Source organism: Mustela lutreola, chromosome 9, assembly GCF_030435805.1.
Source record: "Mustela lutreola isolate mMusLut2 chromosome 9, mMusLut2.pri, whole genome shotgun sequence".
Classification (NCBI taxonomy): domain Eukaryota; kingdom Metazoa; phylum Chordata; class Mammalia; order Carnivora; family Mustelidae; genus Mustela; species Mustela lutreola.
Window position 1 is genome coordinate 38,661,318 of NC_081298.1, and position 19,541 is coordinate 38,680,858.

Sequence of the window (19,541 nt, forward strand, 5' to 3'; positions counted from 1 at the left end):
AAAGGACAAGGAATGAAATCTAGAAGCATGAGAAAACATACTAGAGATTTTCCACAAAAAAAGTAAGGAATCTCAAGGAGTAACATGCCCAGTGAAAGGGAAAAACTGGAAAAGGCCACTGTAAGAAACAGGAAACCTGCAAGTTTCAGCTGTGGATACAAATGTAAAGGAGGAAAAGTCTCGCTAGAAAATTCATGAACAAAAAATGCATTCAGACAAATTTAAAGAATTCTCATTATCTGTGTGGTCTGAGAACACACACACATACACAAACACACACACACCCACACACAAGTGATCTTGGTGTTGCAGAGCTTTAAAAACCCATCAAAAACAAATGCAAATACTGCCTGGAAAAACACATCTTAACTTACCAGACCTCAGAGAATTCCCAAGTTCCAATTAACATGAGCCCATAGTTTAAAAAAAAAAAAAAATTACAAAATACATGAGAAATGAACTACCAAAAATAACAGACTAAAAGCCAGCCAAATATAAGAAAGGATAACATGACCTATAATGGCCTCAAATAATGAAATAATCAGATATAGAATGTAAAACATGTTTATCCTCACAGAAATTAAGAAAAAATATATTGAAAATATAATTAAGGCATAAAAAATGATAAAATGATAAAATGACTGGGCAGACTTAAGAAAAATGGAGCTTCTAAAGATAAGAAATATAATAATTAAAAATTTTAAACTTGACATATAGATTTCAACAGCCAATTAGATTCAGCTGATAAAAGAGAAATTATAAACTAGAATACAATGCTAAAGAGATAGAGTTTTCTGATTGTGGCAGACTAAATTATTCAGAGTAATTCTCCTACTTAATTTACTAAAAATGTTGGATAAAATATTAAGAAATATCATCTTAAAAACATTAGAACCCTTATAAAAAGTACCAAGCTAAATTCTGGGGTAAACCGAGGACTAATGCTGTTATTATTGCACTACAAGCATTTGCCAACACTAGCACACATGTGTTCGGTTAAATAGCATCAAAGAGAGACATAAGTCAAGCCCAGAGCCCATCAGAGGTGGGAGTTTCATAAGACACACTTCCCACAAAATGCTGGGGACTGAAAGAGCTAATGCTCCCATAATAGAGCTGATTCAGAACTATGCAAGTCCACTTAGTCCACTCCTACCTTCTATCTCAACACCAAGTACATTGAGCAAGACTGTCTTGGATCTAGGGGGGAAAAGAATGAGGAGGAGGAAAAGGATAGGGATAAGAGGACTTAGAAAGAGAAAAAAAATACCCCTGAGAAGTCCAGAGTTGACTGGAGCACTTGCATAGAGATTTGCAAACACATAGTCTGGATGGGTCAGGGAATGTTAAACTTCAAATTAAGTTTAAGTAGATTCTGATTAATGGTGTGTAAAATAATGGAAAATATATATATTTGTCTCTTCCCTTAGTTCCTAGGAAAGATCTCTTAAAATCCTCGTAATTTCCTAAATTATAACAGCACTAGGACCATCTTTTGTTCTACTGTTTGGTCATTGACCACAGTTTCTAACAGAGCTCCTAAATCCCTTGGCATTCCTTGGTTGATACGATTGTCTTTTGCTTTAATGAGGCAACTCTCTTAGTGGGCTCCCAGATAGCATCAGCAAGAAGACTAGTCACCAGAAAGACTAAACCATGATTAAAATCTTGAAATTTTCAGCCCCATCCCCATCCACTGGGAAGGATGGAAGTACTGGCAATTGAGCTAAAGAGTATGCATGCCTACATGATGAAACCTCCGCAAAAATTCCAAAAGTACAAGGTCTGGGGAGTTCCCAGGTAGCTAAGCATACATGTCAGGAAGATGATACAAGTTAACTGAACCCAAGAATGGGGTCACGGGAACCTCTGATTTATAGCCAGTTGGTCAGAAGCATAAGTGACAACCTAGACTTTCAACCGGTATCTAAAGAAGAGGTGGCAGATTTATGAGACAAATTCTAACTCCAGCTGGAGTCAGTATTGAACTTAATTGTAGGACACCCAGATGGCATCAAAGAATTGCTTGGTGTAGAAACCCACACATCTGGTGTCAAAAGTGGTGTTAGAGAGGTGTTTTTATTGTTTGTTTGTTTTTTTGTTTGTTTGTATTTTATTTGAGAGAGAGCATGCACACAAGTGGGGGGTGGGGCAGAGGGAGAAGCAGACTTCCCAATGAGCAGGGAGCCTGACATGGGGCTCGATTCCAGGGCCCCAAGATGATGACCTGAACCAAAGGCAGATACTTAACCAACTGAGCCACTGAAGTGCCCCGATGTAGAGAGTTCTGAGTATGACAGCAGTATGAGAGTAAAGAACAGAAGAGTGTTTTTCATATAAACAGTACACATATAACTGGCAAAAATAAATGCAAAAAATAGTATCTAGACAAAAATGCCTCCATCCTAGGCCATGGTGAAACTACACAAATAATTATTCAAGGGCCATGATAAGCACACAGTCAAAGATAATCAGGCACATGGGCGCCTGGGTGGCTCAGTGGATTAAGCCGCTGCCTTCGGCTCAGGTCATGATCTCAGGGTCCTGGGATCGAGTCCCGCATCGGGCTCTCTGCTCAGCAGGGAGCCTGCTTCCCTCTCTCTCTCTGGCTGCCTCTCTGTCTACTTGTGATTTCTCTCTGTCAAATAAATAAATCTTTAAAAAAAAAAAAAAAAAAAAAAAGATAATCAGGCACAAAAAAAAAAAGGGGGGGGGGGCACCATAAATGAGAACATGCAGGAAAAATATTCTAATTTGGATCTCAGATACTAGAATTATCAGGCATAAATATGAAACAAGTACACTTCTAATGATTAAAAAAGATTTTAAAAACATGAAAAACATCTACAATTCATACCATAAACTAAAAGAAACCAGGCTCTTAAAAAACAAAACAAAAACAGAACTCCTAGAAATGAAAAGATAACCAAAAGGAAGACCTCAGTGTACATGTTTGGTAGATGATAGGATAGAGAAAAAAGAGCTACTAAATTAGAAGACTAATCAGAAAAAAGTTAGCCAGAATGTAGCTAAAGGAGATTAAATGGAACTAGAGGTATTATGATAAGTGAAGTAAGACAATCAGAGAAAGAAAATTATCATATGATCTCACTATATGCGGAATTTACAAAACAAGGCAGAGGATCATAGGGGAAGAGAGGAAACAATGAAACAAAGTGAAACCAGAAAGGGACACAGCCATAAGAGACTCTTAAACTTAGGATACAAACTGAGGGTTGCTGGAGGGGAGAAGGCTGGGGGGATGAGATGGCTAGGTGATGGACACTGGGGACGGTATGTGTTGTGATGAGCACAGGGTATTGTGTAAGACTGATGAATCACAGACCTGTATCCTGAAACAAAGAATACATTATATGATAAATTTTAAAATATTCAAAAAATAAAATAAAAGAGATAAAATTATAGAAAATACAGAAGAAACATTAAGAAATAGGGTAGATAATGTGAAAAGGTCTAATATTGTGTTTAATCAGAATTTCAAAGGTGAAAGTAAAAGAATAGGATATACGTAATGTTTTAAAAAACTGATTAAGAGGGACTCCTGTGTGGCTCAGTTGGTTAAGTGTCTGCCTGCAGCTCAGGTCATGATCCCAGGGTCCTGGGATCAAGTCCCACATCAGGCTCCCTTGCTTGGCAGGGAGCGTACTTCTCCCTCTGCCTGCCACTACCCACTGCTTCTGCTCTTTCTCTCTCTCTCTGACAAATAAATAAATAAAAATCTTCCCAAAAAAATAAAAAATAAATAAAAAATGGAATAAGATTTTTCCAAAATTATAAAAGCCATTGTAAACAATATCCATAAATTAAAATCATAAAAGACCATAACAAGATACATTAAGTAAAATAGAATATGAACAATGAAATAGAAAAATCTAAAAATAGCAAAAGGGAAAACAGGTTACCTTCAAATAAGTGACAATTAAAATGACAGCCGTCTTTTCAACAGCAAAAAAAGGAAGCCTGAGACAATAGACTAATTACTAACAATGTGCTGAAAAGAAATATGTCCTGATTCAGAACACTATATTCAGTGAAAATATCCTTCAAAAATGAAGGGAAAATAAGAATTGTTTTATATAAACAAGAATGAGCAAATTCATCACCAACAAGACCTGTACTAATGAAAATACTAAAGGGTGTTCTTCAGAAACAGAGAAAATAACACAAAGTGGAAGCCGAAAGAAAAAAAGAAGTGGAGGAGATTAAATGCAAAGGAAAAAGTAAATGGGCAAATCTAAATGAAAATTGACTGTTATAAAATAATAATGTTTCCCACTGTTTTAAATGCATACTGAGTTTTAAAATATAAACACAAAAGTTGGGAAGGTGTTAAATGTAGTTCATTCAAGTACTCTATAGTCCTTGAATTGTCTGAGAAGTGATTAAAAAGTACTACCTTCTAATAGACTTGCATAAGTCAATTATGTATGTTGAAATTTCTAGGTTAATTCAAAGAGAATGGTAAAAGAAGTCAATACAGGGTGCCTGGGTGGCCCAGTCAGGTAAGCGTTTGACTCTTGATTTCGACTCAGGTCATGATCCCAGGGTTGTGAGATCAAGCCCTGTGTCAAGCTCTGTGTTAGGTGTGCAACCCCCTTGAGATACTTTCTCCCTCACCCTCTGCCCCTCCCCTTGCTCTCTCTCTCTCTCTCTGTGGGGGAAAAAAAAAAGGAAATACAAACATATTAATAAAAAAGAAAATGTAATGCTAGAAAATAATACTAAAGAAGGCAAGAAATGAGATATAGAAGGAAGCATATGGGGGACAATTTCCCACCATGTGGGACAAATAAGAAACAAAGAATAAAAGAGAAAATTCAAATCCAAATATATGAGTAACTGAATGAAACATAAATGGACTAAATGAACCAATTAAAATACAAAGATCACCCAAAAAATGTTTAAATGTATGTGCTGCTTCTAAGAGAAACATCTTAAATATAAGAATACACAGAAAGACTGAAAACAAAAAGAAAGATATACATGCAAACACTAACCAAAGGAAGCTATTGTGGTTATTCTTTTTATTTCTTTTTTCTTTTTTGAGAGAAAGAGAGTGTAAGTGGAGGGGGGAGAGGCAAATGGAAAGAGAAAGAGAGAATCTTAAGCAGTCCCTACATCCAGTATGGAGCCAATGAGGGGCTCAATCTCATGACCCTGAGATCATGACTTGAGCCAAAATCAAGAGTCAGATGCTTAATTGACTGAGCCACCCAGGCACCCCTACAGTTATTTTAGTATCAAACAAGTAGACTTCAAGGCAGCAAGCATTACTAGATTTGGAATGCTATTTCTTTAAAATAAAAAGGTCAATGAACCAGATTTTTGTGGGGCTGTTAACACATCCAAGTAAATATATGGCAACTAAAGCAAAAGAAAACAAAATTAAGTTCTTTCATAACTATCATTATTCACAAGTAAGATGCTTATGAATTTAGAAATCAATGAGAATCTACATATAGATTATTAGGATTAATAAAAGGTTTTAGTAATAAAGCTACACAAATATATGTGTATATGTATATATAAACATATGCACATATAAACAAACATACATATATGAAATACAATTATATTTATTGGCAAAAAACATTTTGAAAAATACTTTGGCATCATCTGGTAAAGATGAAGATAGGCAGACACTGATTCAGAAATTCTACCACAGTGCATGTATTTAGAGAAAGCCAACTGATACAGAATATAAGTACTAGAAAACTTGTAAGTGTATTAGAATGCCAACATAATTGTCTACCTACAGGAGGTATGTCTACAAGAGTTCACAATAAATGGGTTAAAGAAGCAAAATGGAGAGATTATTTCTAATACCAGCCAAAACTGTAAAATACCCAATAATAAACTAATCACAAAGTCTCAAAACAATACTGTAGTAATGACATAGAAATGAACCAAAAAAAAAAAAAAAAAAGTTAATGGAATTAAACATCAAGTTCAGAAACAAATTCATGTATATTCTAATGGAATTTGAGAAAAACCATGATATTTAATACCAGTAGTAAATAAATATGTTATTCAATAAGCTGTCTTGACATAATGTTATCTATTTGGAAAAATAAATTAGATTCCTACCTCATGCTATACATAAAAATGAAATCTTAAAGTATTAATGATTTAATATATAAAATCTAAAAGAAGGGGAGCCAAAAAAAAACCCATCACACAACAATATAGGCATATATATCAGGTTTTTTTGAAAGAGATTTTATTTTTTAGTTTAACTGGTTTTAATTTGAAAATAGTAGATTTTCCATAAAATGTTATCAAAGCCAGAATCTGTTAAAATCTTTTTAAAATGTTAAAATAATCTGTTGGCTGATACAATTATATAAGATTCAAAATGCCCATAAGGCAAAAGACATATACAAAGGTAATGATAACTTAAATTTTTTAAGTATAAGCAGATAGCTATGAGACAGGATTAATATCTTTAAATCAGAATGATAAAATACAAAATTAATAAGATGGAGTTAGAGAGAAGATGGCCAAGTAGGAAATGCCAGGAATCCATCTCTCCATCTAAAGAATAATTGCTCTGCCAGAATTTAATGCAAATGTTATGGAACTCTGGAGTTTATTTAAGGCTGTAACTCTCAAATGAAGGCTTGAAGTAAACTGTCACTAGTCAGGGTAAACTTTAGCTCTTACTGCAGTAGCATCTACCCATTCCCCATCCCCATCCTTCTGGCAGACAGCCATGCATGTATTCCTAGAGTAGACCGCACACAGCCTGTGAGTGCCAGCTTGGGCAATAAAGACCCTGTCCTCCAAATACAAGATATGTACTCTGATTGCTTCTTGCTGGTATTGGTCACAGGTGCAGATACAGAGGTGGGCAGCCATTGCTGCAATGCCCTCCCTCTCCAGATGAATTGACTTCCAGGGAATTTAAAAGGTTGGAGCTTTTTCCCCACCTTCAACTTTTCTCTTTTTCCCTTTGGGAAAATTTTAAGGAGATATACAAATGGCCGATAAGCACATGAGAAATGTTTAACATCATAATCATTAGGGAATACAAACCAAAACCACAATTAAATGCTACTTCACACCCATTAGAATGATTGTTATTTACAGAAAATAAATAGGTCGCAAGTGTTGGTAGGGATACGGAGAAAGTGGAACCCTTGTACACTACTATTGGGAATTTAAAATGGTGTTGCCAATGGTAGTCCTTGCGCAAACTGAAAACAGAATTACCAGAAAATCCAGTCATTTTATTTCACAGTTCTCAAAAGGATTGAAAGTAGGGATTCTAACAGATATTTGTACATCCGTGTTCACAGCAGCAGTATACAGTGGCCAAAGGTTGGCAGCAACCTAAGTATCCATCAAGAGGTAAATGGATAAACAAAATGTGGGATATATATTGTGGAATATTTTTCAGCCTTAAAAAGAAATTTTTTTTTTTTAAACTAGGCTCCACACCAACCCAATGTAGGGCTTGAACTCACGACCCTGAGATCAAAACCTGAGCTGAGATTAAGAGTTGAATGCTTAACTGACTGAGCCACCCATGTGCCCCACAGCCTTAAAAAGAAATTCTGACAGATGCTACAACATGCGTGAACCTTGAGGATATCATGCTAAATGAAAAAAGCCAGTCATAAAGGGACAGATAATGCATGGTTCCACTTACATGAGGTAACTACAGCAGTAGTTTTATTTTAATTTTTTATTTTTTATTTTAATGATGGAGAACAGAATTGTGGTTGCCAGGAGCTAAATTGCCAGGGGCTAAATGGAGGGAATTACTGTTTAATAAGTACAGAGTTTTACTTTTGCAAGATATAAAGGGCTCTATAGAAGGATGGTAGTGATGGTTGCACAGAAATATGAGTATAATTAAGGCCACTGAACTGTACCATTAAAAAATATTTAGGAGCACCTCAGTGGGTTAAGCCTCTGCCTTCAGCTCAGGTCATGGTCTCAGGGTCCTGGGATCAAGCCCCACATCTCTCTCTCTGCCTCCTTGTGATCTCTCTCTCTCTCTGTGTCAAATAAATAAATAAAATCTTTTTAACAAAATGTTTAAGATGATACATTTTATGTTATGTGCATTTGGTCAAAACATTCAAAAAGAATTACAGAAAAAAATGTACACAAATGTTTATAGCCGAATTATTTATAACGACCCAAAACTGGAAACAATCCAGATATCTTTCAATGGGCAAATGGTTAAACAGTGACAGACCCATAGCATGGGTTACTTAGCAATAAAATGGAACAAGCTATTAATAAATACAACCACCTGGATGACTCTCCAGAGAACTACACTGAATTACTAAAAAGCTTGTTCCTAAAAGGTTATATACTGTATGATGCCATTCATATAGCATTCTTGAAAAAGCGAAATTATACTAATGGAGAATAGATCAGTGGCTGCCAAGGGTTAAGGAAGGCATGGAGATGAGTAGGTATGACTATTAAAAGGCAAACTGGGTTATTCTTGTGAAGATACAAGTGTTCTGTATCTTGACTAAATCAACGTCAATATCCCAAACATAATATTACACTATAGTTCTACAAGATTATTACCATTGGAGAAAACCGAGCAAAGGATCCACAGGGATCTCTCGGCATTACTTCTTTTAACTGCATGTGAATTTATAACTATCTAAAAATAAAAAACTTACAACAGACCACTGGGTGTTATGCGCAACTAATGAATCACTGAACACTACATCAAAAACTAATGATGTGGGCACCTGGGTGGCTCAGTGGGTTAAAGCCTCTGCCTTCGGCTCAGGTCGTGATCCCAGGGTCCTGGTATCGAGCCCCACATTGGGCTCTCTGCTCCGCAGGAGGCCTGCTTCCTCCTTTCTCTTTGCCTGCCTCTCTGCCTGCCTGTGATCTCTGTCTGTTAAATAAATAAAATCTTTAAAAAAAAAAACTAATGATGTACCACAGTGGCTAACTGAACATAATAAAAAAATAAATAAAAATAAAATACTTGAAATAATAAATAAATAAGTATAAGGAAGGAAAAAAACCTTAAAACAGCATTAACTAGCCATACTAAAGAGTGAAGTATTGATATATCACATACCAGTTATCACAAAAATCTAAAATTAGTACACAAAATGTTTTATCAATCATGCTGTCTTTCAAAGTATCCTACTCAAAGGCAGAAAAACTGTAAGACCAGAATCCAGCCAACAGAAAAGAAAATAGGATTCTTTGTAGCAGAATCACACCCATAAACTGAAAGGATAGAACAAAGTCTGCCATCTACTCTTTACTTATATTTAAACATATACATACCATTTAGTTGACGCAGATTTTGAGAAATACTTTGTGTAGAAAAGACAAAGTTTCAAGGTTGAGACTTTTGAATAAAATCCTAGAAAGGACTTATCTTGGGAAGACCACAGGCTAGTACTAAGGTTTAACTCTAAGTTTAAAAACAAAACTGAAATAGACTTACTCTCACAAAGCCTAAAAACCAGGCTATGACAAACACTCTATGATTCCACTTCAAGGAGCTACATAGAATAGGCAAAGTCATAAGAAAGAAAGTAGAATAGAGGCTACCAAGGGTCTAGAGAGAAGGGGGAATGGATAGTTACTGTTTAACAGGTACAGAGCTTTCTGCTTGGGATGATAAAAAAAAGTTACGGAAATGCACAATGATGACAGTTATACAGCACTGAATATACTTAGAACCACTGAATTATATACATAATACTGTTAAAATAGTAAATTTTATGTTATATATATATATATATATATATATATATATATATATTTTTTAACCACAATAAAAGAAAGGGAAAAAAAAGGTGCTAAAAGAAAAAAATCTGACCATGTGGAAGTCTGTATTCGACAAGAAATTATACTTTAAAAGTAAAGGCAAAAATAAAGGGTTTTTTTCAGATAACAAGCTGATTTTTCACCACTATACTTACCACATTACCAGAAATGTTTGCTCTAAGCTGAAAGGAATAATGCCAGGCAGAAATTCACATCTACATACGGGAATGAAATATTAAGTATGTGAGAAACTATGTCAAAGACTATTTTAGAATAAACCTGGGAAAGACATTCTAAAAACTTCTGGAACAATGAAAAGGGATAAAAACCTACCAATGACACCTGCCCAAACCACAAAGGTAATCAAGTTTAAAAAATCGCACTGGCCAGCTGCACAAGCCACACCGTCTTTGGGGTGACCCGTGGTGGCCGTTTTGAGGACAGCTAACCTGCAGTCTGCACATCCCAGACCGCCTCCCACGGAAGCCTGAGCCAGCGGCCTTTCTCCCTTCGTCTCATAACCATGCCCACCAATGAGAATGCTAATTCACCAGTTGCCCGCCTTAACAGATTCAAGAACAAGGGGAAAGACAGTACAGAAATGAGGCGGTGTCGAATAGAAGTTAATGTGGAGCTGAGGAAAGCTAAGAAGGATGACCCAATGCTGAAAAGGGGAAACGTAAGCTCGTTTCCTGATGATGCTACCTCTCCACTGCAGGAAAACCGCAACAACCAGGCACTGTAAATTGGTCTGTTGATGACTTTGTCAAAGGCATAAACAGCAACAGTTTGGAAAGCCAGCTCCAGGCTACTCAAGCTGCTAGGAAACTGCTTTCTAGGGAAAAGCAGCCCCCCATAGACAACATAATCTGGGCTGGATTGGTTCCAAAATTTGTGTCCTTCTTGGGCAGAACTGATGGTAGTCCCATTCAGTTTGAATCTGCTTTGGCTTTCACTAACACTGTTTTGGGGACATTAGAACAGACCAAGGTTGTGGTAGATGGAGGTGCTAGGCCAGCATTCATTTCTCTGTTGGCATCTTCCCATGCCCACATCAGCAAACAAGCTGTATGGGCTCTAGGAAACATTGAAAGTGATGATTCAGTTTTTCGAGACTTGGTTATCCAGTATGGTGCAGTTGATCCGCTTTTGGCTCTCCTGTGGTTCCTGATATGTCATCATTAACATGTGGATACTTATGAAACCTTACGTGGACACTTTCAAACCTTTGTCGCAACAAGAATCCTGCACCCCTGTTAGATGCTGTCGAGCAGATTCTTCCTACTTTAGTTTCTCTGCTGCATCACAATGATCCAAAAGTCTTGGCAGATACCTGCTGGGCCATCTCCTACCTTACTGATCATCCAAATGAATAGATTGAAATGGCTGTGGAAATAGGAGTTGTGCCCCAGCTTGTGAAGCTTCCAAGAGCTACTGAATTGCCCATTGTGACTCCTGCACTAAGAGCCATAGTTAATATTGTCACTGGAACAGATGAACAGACTCAGGTTATGATAGATGCAGGAGCACTTGCTGTCTTTCCCAGCCTGCTAACGAACCCCAAAACTAATATTCAGAAGTGAGCCACGTGGACAATGTCAAACATCACAGCTGGCTGCCAGAACCAGATACAGTAAGTTGTGAATCATGGATTAGTACCATTCTTCATTGGTGTTCTCTCTAAGGCAGACTTTAAGACACAAAGGGAAGCTGTCTGGGCTGTGACCAACTATACAAGTGGTGGGACAGTTGAACAGATTGTATACCTCGTTCATTGTGGCAAAATAGAACCACTGATGAACCTCTTAACTGCAAAGGATACCAAAATTATTATGGTTATTCTGGATGCCATTTCAAACATCTTTCATATTGCTGAGAAACTAGGTGAAACTGAGAAACTTAGTATAATGATTGAAGAATGTGGAGGTTTGGACAAAATCAAGGCTCTACAAAACCATGAAAATGAGTCTGTATACAAAGCTTCATTAAACTTGATTGAGAAATATTTCTCTGTAGAGGAAAAGAAGATCAGAATGTTGTGCCAGAAATTACTTCTGAAGGATATACATTCCAGGTTCAGGATAGCATTTCAGGGACCTGTAACTTTTAGCTTATACAGCTGAGGCAGAAAGTTGTTTGTGGTGTGCTCTGTTTGGTAGAAGTTTGTCTTACTGTTTCTCTACTAAAAACTCTTTTTAAATGGGTTTTGTTATTATAGCACTGTTTACAATAAAACTCTACTTGACCTGTTCCAAACTGTACAAACTTTATGAAGCTCATCCTCTCAGTGGGTTTCTTATTTCTAAGTGGAATCTCCTCTCTTGCAGTGTCCTGCAAATAAAGATTAAATTCCACCCTTTTCTTTACTTTAAAAAAAAAAAAAAAAAGGTAATCAAGCTTAAAGAACACCATTAAGTACCAGTATACAAGCTAAACTTGACTGAGGATTAGACAAGTGCCCAAATAGGATAGCATTTAAAATTTTTTTAATTAAATAATATTTACAATTTCTCCTCAAATTCACCTAGGTCAATAGTTTTCTTTTTTGTAAAATAAATAAATGTATTAGTCATAGATGAATCCCTAGAAATTAAAACAAATAAAAGCCAAAATTACAAATTCATCAGAAATAGAAGATGAAGGGATGCCTGGATGGCTCAGTCAGTTAAGCATCTGCCTTGGGCTCAGGTCATGATCCCAATCCTGGGACCAAGTCCCACATCAGGCTCCTTGCTCAGCAGGAAGCCTGCTTCTCCCTCTAGCCAGCCACTCCCCTGTTCATATACACTGCTCTCTCTTTCTCTGAAAAATAAATAAATAAATCTTTTTTTTTTTTAAATAGAAGTAGTAGAAGGTTTAGGAGATAAAACTGAAGACATTTCTGAGACAGTAGGACAAGAGAGATTTCAAAAAGAAGAAAAAATAATTTTTGAAAAATATACAAGGGATTGGAGCATAAGATCCAACATCCAATTCACAAAAATTATAAAAATAAAATAAAGATAAGGAAGAGATTAATATACAAAATTTTTTTAAGTTCCTCAAAATTAAACTACATGAATTTCCAGATTAAAAGTACTCAGTACTCTGTACTCAGTAAGTACCAGGCATGCTGAATAAAAAAAGACCCATTCTAAGATGCTTCATTGTAATATTAAAAATACAGGGATTAAGGCTTCCTTCCAAAGATGAAAATACACCATAAAGAACTAGGAATCAAAATGCATAAGAGCAAGACTGAAAACTAGAACATAAGAACAATTTCTTCAAAACCTAGGAAAAATAATTTCTAGTCTTGTATATACCAAATAAGGGAATAAAACAAGAGAGAAAAAAACATGAGATTCAGGAAACAGAGAACTTGGTATTGGAGAGATGAAAAGGAAATCCAATATGATGGTGAGATAAAGACCAGGGATGGGAGTCATGCACCAGGCTTACTGAATACCCAATCTAGACTTGAAGGTGCCAAGTGGCATATCTCCAAGGAAAAACAAAATGGAACTATCAAATGACCAGATTTGACTGTGTGACATAAGAACACTACCTAAATTCCACTGGGAGATTTTAAGGCAGAATCAGTGGGAGGGACTATGAGAATTAGAACTCATACTCCCAGTTTGCCTACCATGAACGTATTTCCCTTCCCTCCAGCCTCTTTAATATTACAATGTTCAGCTACATGAGTCCTCATTTTGAATATAATGTTATTAAAAACTGATCCTTAAGGGCATCTGGGTGGCTCAGTTGGTTAAGCATCTGCCTTTGGCTCAGGTCATGATCCCAGAGTCCTGTGATCGAGCCCCCCATCTGGCACTCTGCTCAGTGGGGAGCTTGCTTCTCCCTTACCCTCTGCCTGCCATTCCCCCTGCTTGTGCTTGCACTCTGACGCTCGCTCTTTCTCTCTCTCTCTTTCTGTCAAATAAACAAAATCTTAAAAAAAAAAAGATCCTTATTACATACCTGCTATGATATATAATCATTTCTTTTGAATACAACTTGGTTTCCTTGGATTGAATGATTCCCCGTATTTTCAAGATTATTTATACTCATAGGTAACTATGACAAAAAACTAAAATTTAACTTAAAAAACAAGTAGCATATGTTTTCAATATTTGTCTTTTAGGCATAAATATTAGTAGCTATGATTTCATTTTTCAAATAGACATATAAAACACATTCACATATATATATTTATAACTCATTTTTCATTTTTTAAAGTCATTAGAGTTAATCATGATCAGACAGTAGTTCTTGATAACAATTTCTAGTTACTACATAACATTTCATCATATGACAATTTACTTACATTCCTTCCTGTTGGATATAAGATTTTTCCAAAATTTTTGACATTCTTAATAATGCTTACTGAGAACTATATAAATTTTTGTCTATATTTCTAATGTCAAGTTCTTACAAGCAGAATAAGTTTAAGGCTTTGCTCTATATTACTTAGCTGTCCTCCAAAATTTCTGCTAACTTATATTTGTACCTACAATGTATTATATTTGTTTCATCACACACCTATGAGCAGTGATACAGTATTTTTAACTCTCACAAATTAGGAGGGAACAAATTTAACATGTACTCATTTGCATTTCCCAATTAGTTATGTTCTATTATCTATTTACGACTTTTGATCATTTTTCATTTGGGGTATTATTTCTGTGGTTTTTAATTTAATATACTTTTCATAGATTAAAGATATGTATACTTTGTCATATTTATGGTAAGTGGGGTTTTTTTCAGTCTTAACTCTTACATAGTAACACTTTTGTTCTTTATTCTCTTGCACTTGTCCCTAGAAAGGCCTTCCTCAGGTCAAAGATGGATAAATGTTGACCTGTGCTTTCTTCTCTCTCTCTGAGGGGGTAGTATTAAGGTTTTACTGTTAGTAATTATTTTAAGTAACCTAAAAGGGATCCTTTAGCAATACTTCTATGAAACCATAAGAATGGGGGGATCCTCAGGAATATAAAAGTACCTTAAAATCAAATAACTTTAACTCTAAATAGTTCAACATATAAGCTTCCTTTTTTATATATCAGAGTACTATGTGGATTAAAGCAATGTAACACTTCCAGGTACATATGCTAATACAGCTTAATTTTGAAAAATTTTTACTCACTTGTGGTCATGATGTTAGGAGGGCAAGAGGGTATTCCGTGATCTACTGCCCATCTGTAGGCTCCTTCTCCAACTAAAAAGCTAATAACAGAAAATTATTCTTTTAAAAATTCAGTATCATCTTCTCCTACAAATTCAATAAATATAAATCATGTAAGGCAACTGAAAAAATGTCTGGCACAGAGATATAATTGTAGGTTTACCTCAAAATAATAATATGGCCATATGTCCCAAATTTTAAAATTTTCTCCAAGTTAGAAATTTTACAATTGAAAGTGGTACAATTTCATTTGCAATAACCAACAAGTAAAAGTTGGCAAAATTCAACACAAGAAGTAAATGGTTGATTTCCCAGTGGAAAATATTAAGATTTATCTTGGATCACTATGGCCACAAGATCTATTTAATAAGGTTAAGAATTAAAGTTTCAGTAAACGTTTTCAGATTTGGTGATCTTGCCTACTATAACAACTGGGTCTACTCAAAATGAGTGGGTACATCTAGAGATGCCCCAAAACAATGAGATGTACTTACATTTGCAAGACGTGATACCCCAAAAATATACAAATGACCTATATATATGACCCTTAAATCATTTCTACTATGGTAAGTACTATGGTGTGTACCAAAAGTAATTTTTTAAGCCCTAAACTTCAAGTTTTAACATAAAGAAGTAAATAAAAGGATACTGTTCACTAACTGTAAAAAACTTATTTTCAAAGATTTCAAATAGCATTCAGGATAATTAACCACTCCATTCATTCCCTAATACAGTAACAGCAAGCAGTTACCATAATAATCAATCACTTCATCTCCTTCCATAGCCAACTTCTTAAAGATCTGAACCAGCTAGTAATAGATTTCCTTGAACTTGTTTATGCCTGCTCATTAGTTTTCTGATCTCTATTTTTTGTTTCTGTTCTTCTAATCATCCCAACACTAAAACTCAAAGTAATGCACATTGAAGTCTTTAGATTCATTTGTTAATAAGACCAGTGACAGACTGGAAAACAAAATCTAAGGAGCCACTCAAACACATCCAATAGTTCTAGTGAGAAACTAAATAGTTAAGTCCAATAACTATTTTTCCAATATACATAAAGGTAGGAGGCACTGAAAAAAGAGAGGGCCAACAAGAATAAACAACTTTACCCCTTCAAACTTCTATTTTTGTTTAATTCTAAAGGATTCTGAAAGTAGAAAATAGTTTGTCCTATTCCTCCATCAAATGAAACCACATAGAAAATGAAAAGAAAAGCCATCATATAAAGTTCAAATGGAAGAAAAACTGAAATAGAAACTTGAATACGAGTTGAGCCATCCTGATGGCATTTTTAGCACTTCCTTCTTCTAGAAAAGGAATGTAATATAAGAAATAACTTCTCTTCATGTGAAGATGTAAAAGATATGCTGAAGTAGTATATTAAATGATCAGAACAGAATTTTGAAGCTAAATCTTAGCATGCCCATTGGTCATCTTGGGTTCAATCCCAGTATCAGGAATTAATGGCGTTTTACAAAATATTTTTAGTTTTGGGGGTCTGGGGGGCTCATTCATTAAGCATCTGCCTTCGGTTCAGGTCATGATCACAGGGTCCTTGGATCCAACCCCTCATCAGGCTCCCTGCTCAGCGGGAAGTCTGCTTCTCCCATTCCCCCTGCTTGTGTTCCCTCTCTTGCTATGTTTCTCTCTGTCAACTAAATAAATAAAATCTTTGTTAAAATAAAATATTTTTAGTTTTAGTTTTCATTTCTTAAAGACATTGCTTTTAAATTAAATTAATTTGCCATTGGCTGCTATGCAAGTTTTTTAAATAGTTGAGGCATTTTACAATATTCATGGGAATTTGACTATATGGTTCCCATCTTATGGATAAGAATATTGAATATCTGACCTTTTCTTCCTATCAAAAACTACCTCTCTAGTAGTTAATAATCACACAAAATGGCATATAAGTGCTTTTGAAATCATTTTTTAAATTCTGAAAAGCTACATGATACTAACATGCCCAAAAAATCACTTTCTAGAACATTAAATGCAGTATCATTCACATTTGTCACAGTCTTAATGACTCTCCAAGGAGAAAACTTAGAAATTTTGTCTCATTCAAGTTAGGAAATCCCATCGACTCTACCTTTGTAATATATCCAGAAGGTGACCACTTCTCACCTCCTCTCCTGCTACCACCTTTGTCTAAACCGCCATCATCTGTTACCTGAACTGTTGCAATGGACTCATTACTTTCACGTACGCCTTGCTTTTTGCTCCCTGCCCCAGTCTATGCTCACTAGCCACCGACTTCCTTGTAAAACATAAGTCAGACAATGACATTCCTCTTTTCAAAATCTGCACAATCCTGGAGTTTGAATGAGAATCCTAAGTGATGTGATCCTTCCCGCTCCCTCCTTACTTCATCTCTTAGTCTTCTTGCTCCCTGGCTTACTTTACTCCAGCCTCCCCAAAACACAAATATGCCAAGGGGACTACTAGTCTCAAGGCCTTCACCCTGAATGTTCCCTCTATCAGTCTCATCCTTTTTTCCCAAGCGGCAAGTTTCCTCAACTGCTCAAAAGTGTCCCCTTAATGAGACCTATGTAAAAATATACCCAACTACCTACTCAGGACTCTCAATCCCTGCCATTTTGCTCTTTCCACGTTTTTCTTTTTTCTATCTTCTAACATACTAGACACTTTATAATTTACATATTATGCCTCTTGTTTACTTCTACCTTCCCCAAAGAAACTGTAAGTGTCATAAGAATGGGAATCTTTTTTCACTGACATATCCAAGCATATGTGACAGTGCCTATAGCATACTAAGCATCAAATAAACATAGGCAAGATATTAAACAAATAATAATAAACTAGGGTGGCCCTGTCAATATTCCTTAAGGGACAACATTTTCCTTGTGTTATACCCAATTTAATTTACATTAAAACAAGTCCAACATGATGTAAAACAAAAAGCAATGACACTCTACTGAGGGCAGCCCTGAGATGGGGTTATTGAAACCTTCAACAGGCCATTGCTTCTTGTTTGCTGCAGCAAACACTAGCACAGCCAAGCTTCCCAGAAAGAGTTATTTGGCCAAATATGAGATGTGAACTGCAACCTCATGGATGGCAATCACCCATTTTCAAGGAATCATGACTCCATAATTAGTCTAAAAATGTCTCATTCTGTGATTTAGAAAGCTCTCAAGAAAGCTCAGGGATCCCAATAATCAAAATACATTATTCTGGATGATAAAGACACAAGAGAAAATGAGAGCTGCTTCTTTGGACTTAAAAACTAATTTCTAGGGCACCTGGGTGGCTCAGTTGGTTAAGCGACTGCCTTCGGCTCAGGTCATGATCCTAGAGTCCCAGGATCGAGTCCTGCATCAGGCTCCCTGTTCGGCAGGGAGTCTGCTTCTCCTGCTGACCTCTCTCCTCTGATGCTCTCTCTTTCTCTCATTCTCTCTCTCTCTCAAATAAATAAATCTTTTTAAAAAAAAACTGATTTCTATCTATTTTACCTATCGCTTCCTTATTCATCATAAATATAAAAAATTGAGGAAAGACAAATTAGTACTACTGATCACTTAAAGCTTACAGACTTATAATGTGCAAATAAAGGGGAACTTGCTGTATTTAGAAATAACATACCAACCAAATTAAATAATCAGAATTTAACGCTTTAAATTTTTATTTATTTTTTTTTAAGATTTTATTTATTTATTTGACAGAGATCACAAGTAGGCAGAGAGGCAGGCAGAGAGAGAGGAAGGGAAGCAGGCCCCCTGCTGAACAGAGAGCCCGACGTGGGATTCGATCCCAGAACCCTGAGATCATGACCTGAGCCGAAGGCAACGGCTTAACCCACTGAGCCACCCAGGCACCCTTTAATTTTTTTTTTTAAATTTGAACTTTTTTACATCTAAAAAGTTACTTTTTGGACACCTGAGTGGCTCAGTCCATAAACATCTGCCTGTGGCTCAGCTCATGATCCTGGGATCAAGTTCCACATCAGAGTCCTTGCTCGGTGGGAAGCCTGCTTCTCCCTCTGCCTGCAGCTCCCCCTGCTTGTGTGCTCTTTCTCTCTCTTTCTCTTTCTCTAACAAATAAATAAATAATCTTTAAAAATAAATAAACAAATAAAATTAAAAATTATTTTTTTAAAAAACAGAACCTCAGCCTAAGCAATTGACATATAAAAAGATGAACCATCTTTAGAATTGAAATAGATCTCATCAATGTTCACATTTCTCTGGCTGTCTTATAAAATTTTTTCTACTATTGTTATTTTGATTTTTAAACTTTGGTTTAAACAGGAATCCATCTAAATCTCTATCTTATGATTAGTTAATAGATCTCTTACATTTCTTTTAATCTTGCATTTTGAATTGTCTTTTCTTTTTTTTAATTGTCTTTTCACATTCATACAACAAAAGTAGTACAAGTTTGAGTTAATTTATGAAATATAATAGATTAAATAGTACTTTAAAATAAATAATGTACCAAAAACTAAATTTGCTTCTGAAAAAAATCCTAGGGTCTAATGAGCACCTTAAGGTTTAATTTATACTAAACATAAAATAATGTTTGTCTAGCTCTCCCTTTTTCATCAAAAGAAACATAATTTACA

At 35.7% G+C, this 19,541-nt stretch overlaps 1 protein-coding gene and 1 pseudogene across 5 annotated transcripts in view; one reads left to right on the forward strand and one right to left on the reverse strand.

Moving 5' to 3' along the window:
• The window catches only part of TASP1 (taspase 1), a 272,025-nt gene that overhangs the window by 185,281 nt on the left and 67,203 nt on the right, over nt 1-19,541 (reverse strand). For all 5 annotated transcript variants that reach the window (XR_009344681.1, XR_009344682.1, XM_059134054.1 and 2 more), the window contains one exon: nt 14,915-14,994. Coding sequence is in view for 3 of the 5 variants with exons in the window: in XM_059134054.1 (XP_058990037.1) it covers nt 14,915-14,994 (80 nt within the window). In the remaining 2 variants the exon portion in view is untranslated. The remainder of the gene's footprint in view (nt 1-14,914; nt 14,995-19,541) is intronic.
• On the forward strand, nt 10,310-11,896 carry LOC131808113 (importin subunit alpha-1-like; annotated as a pseudogene).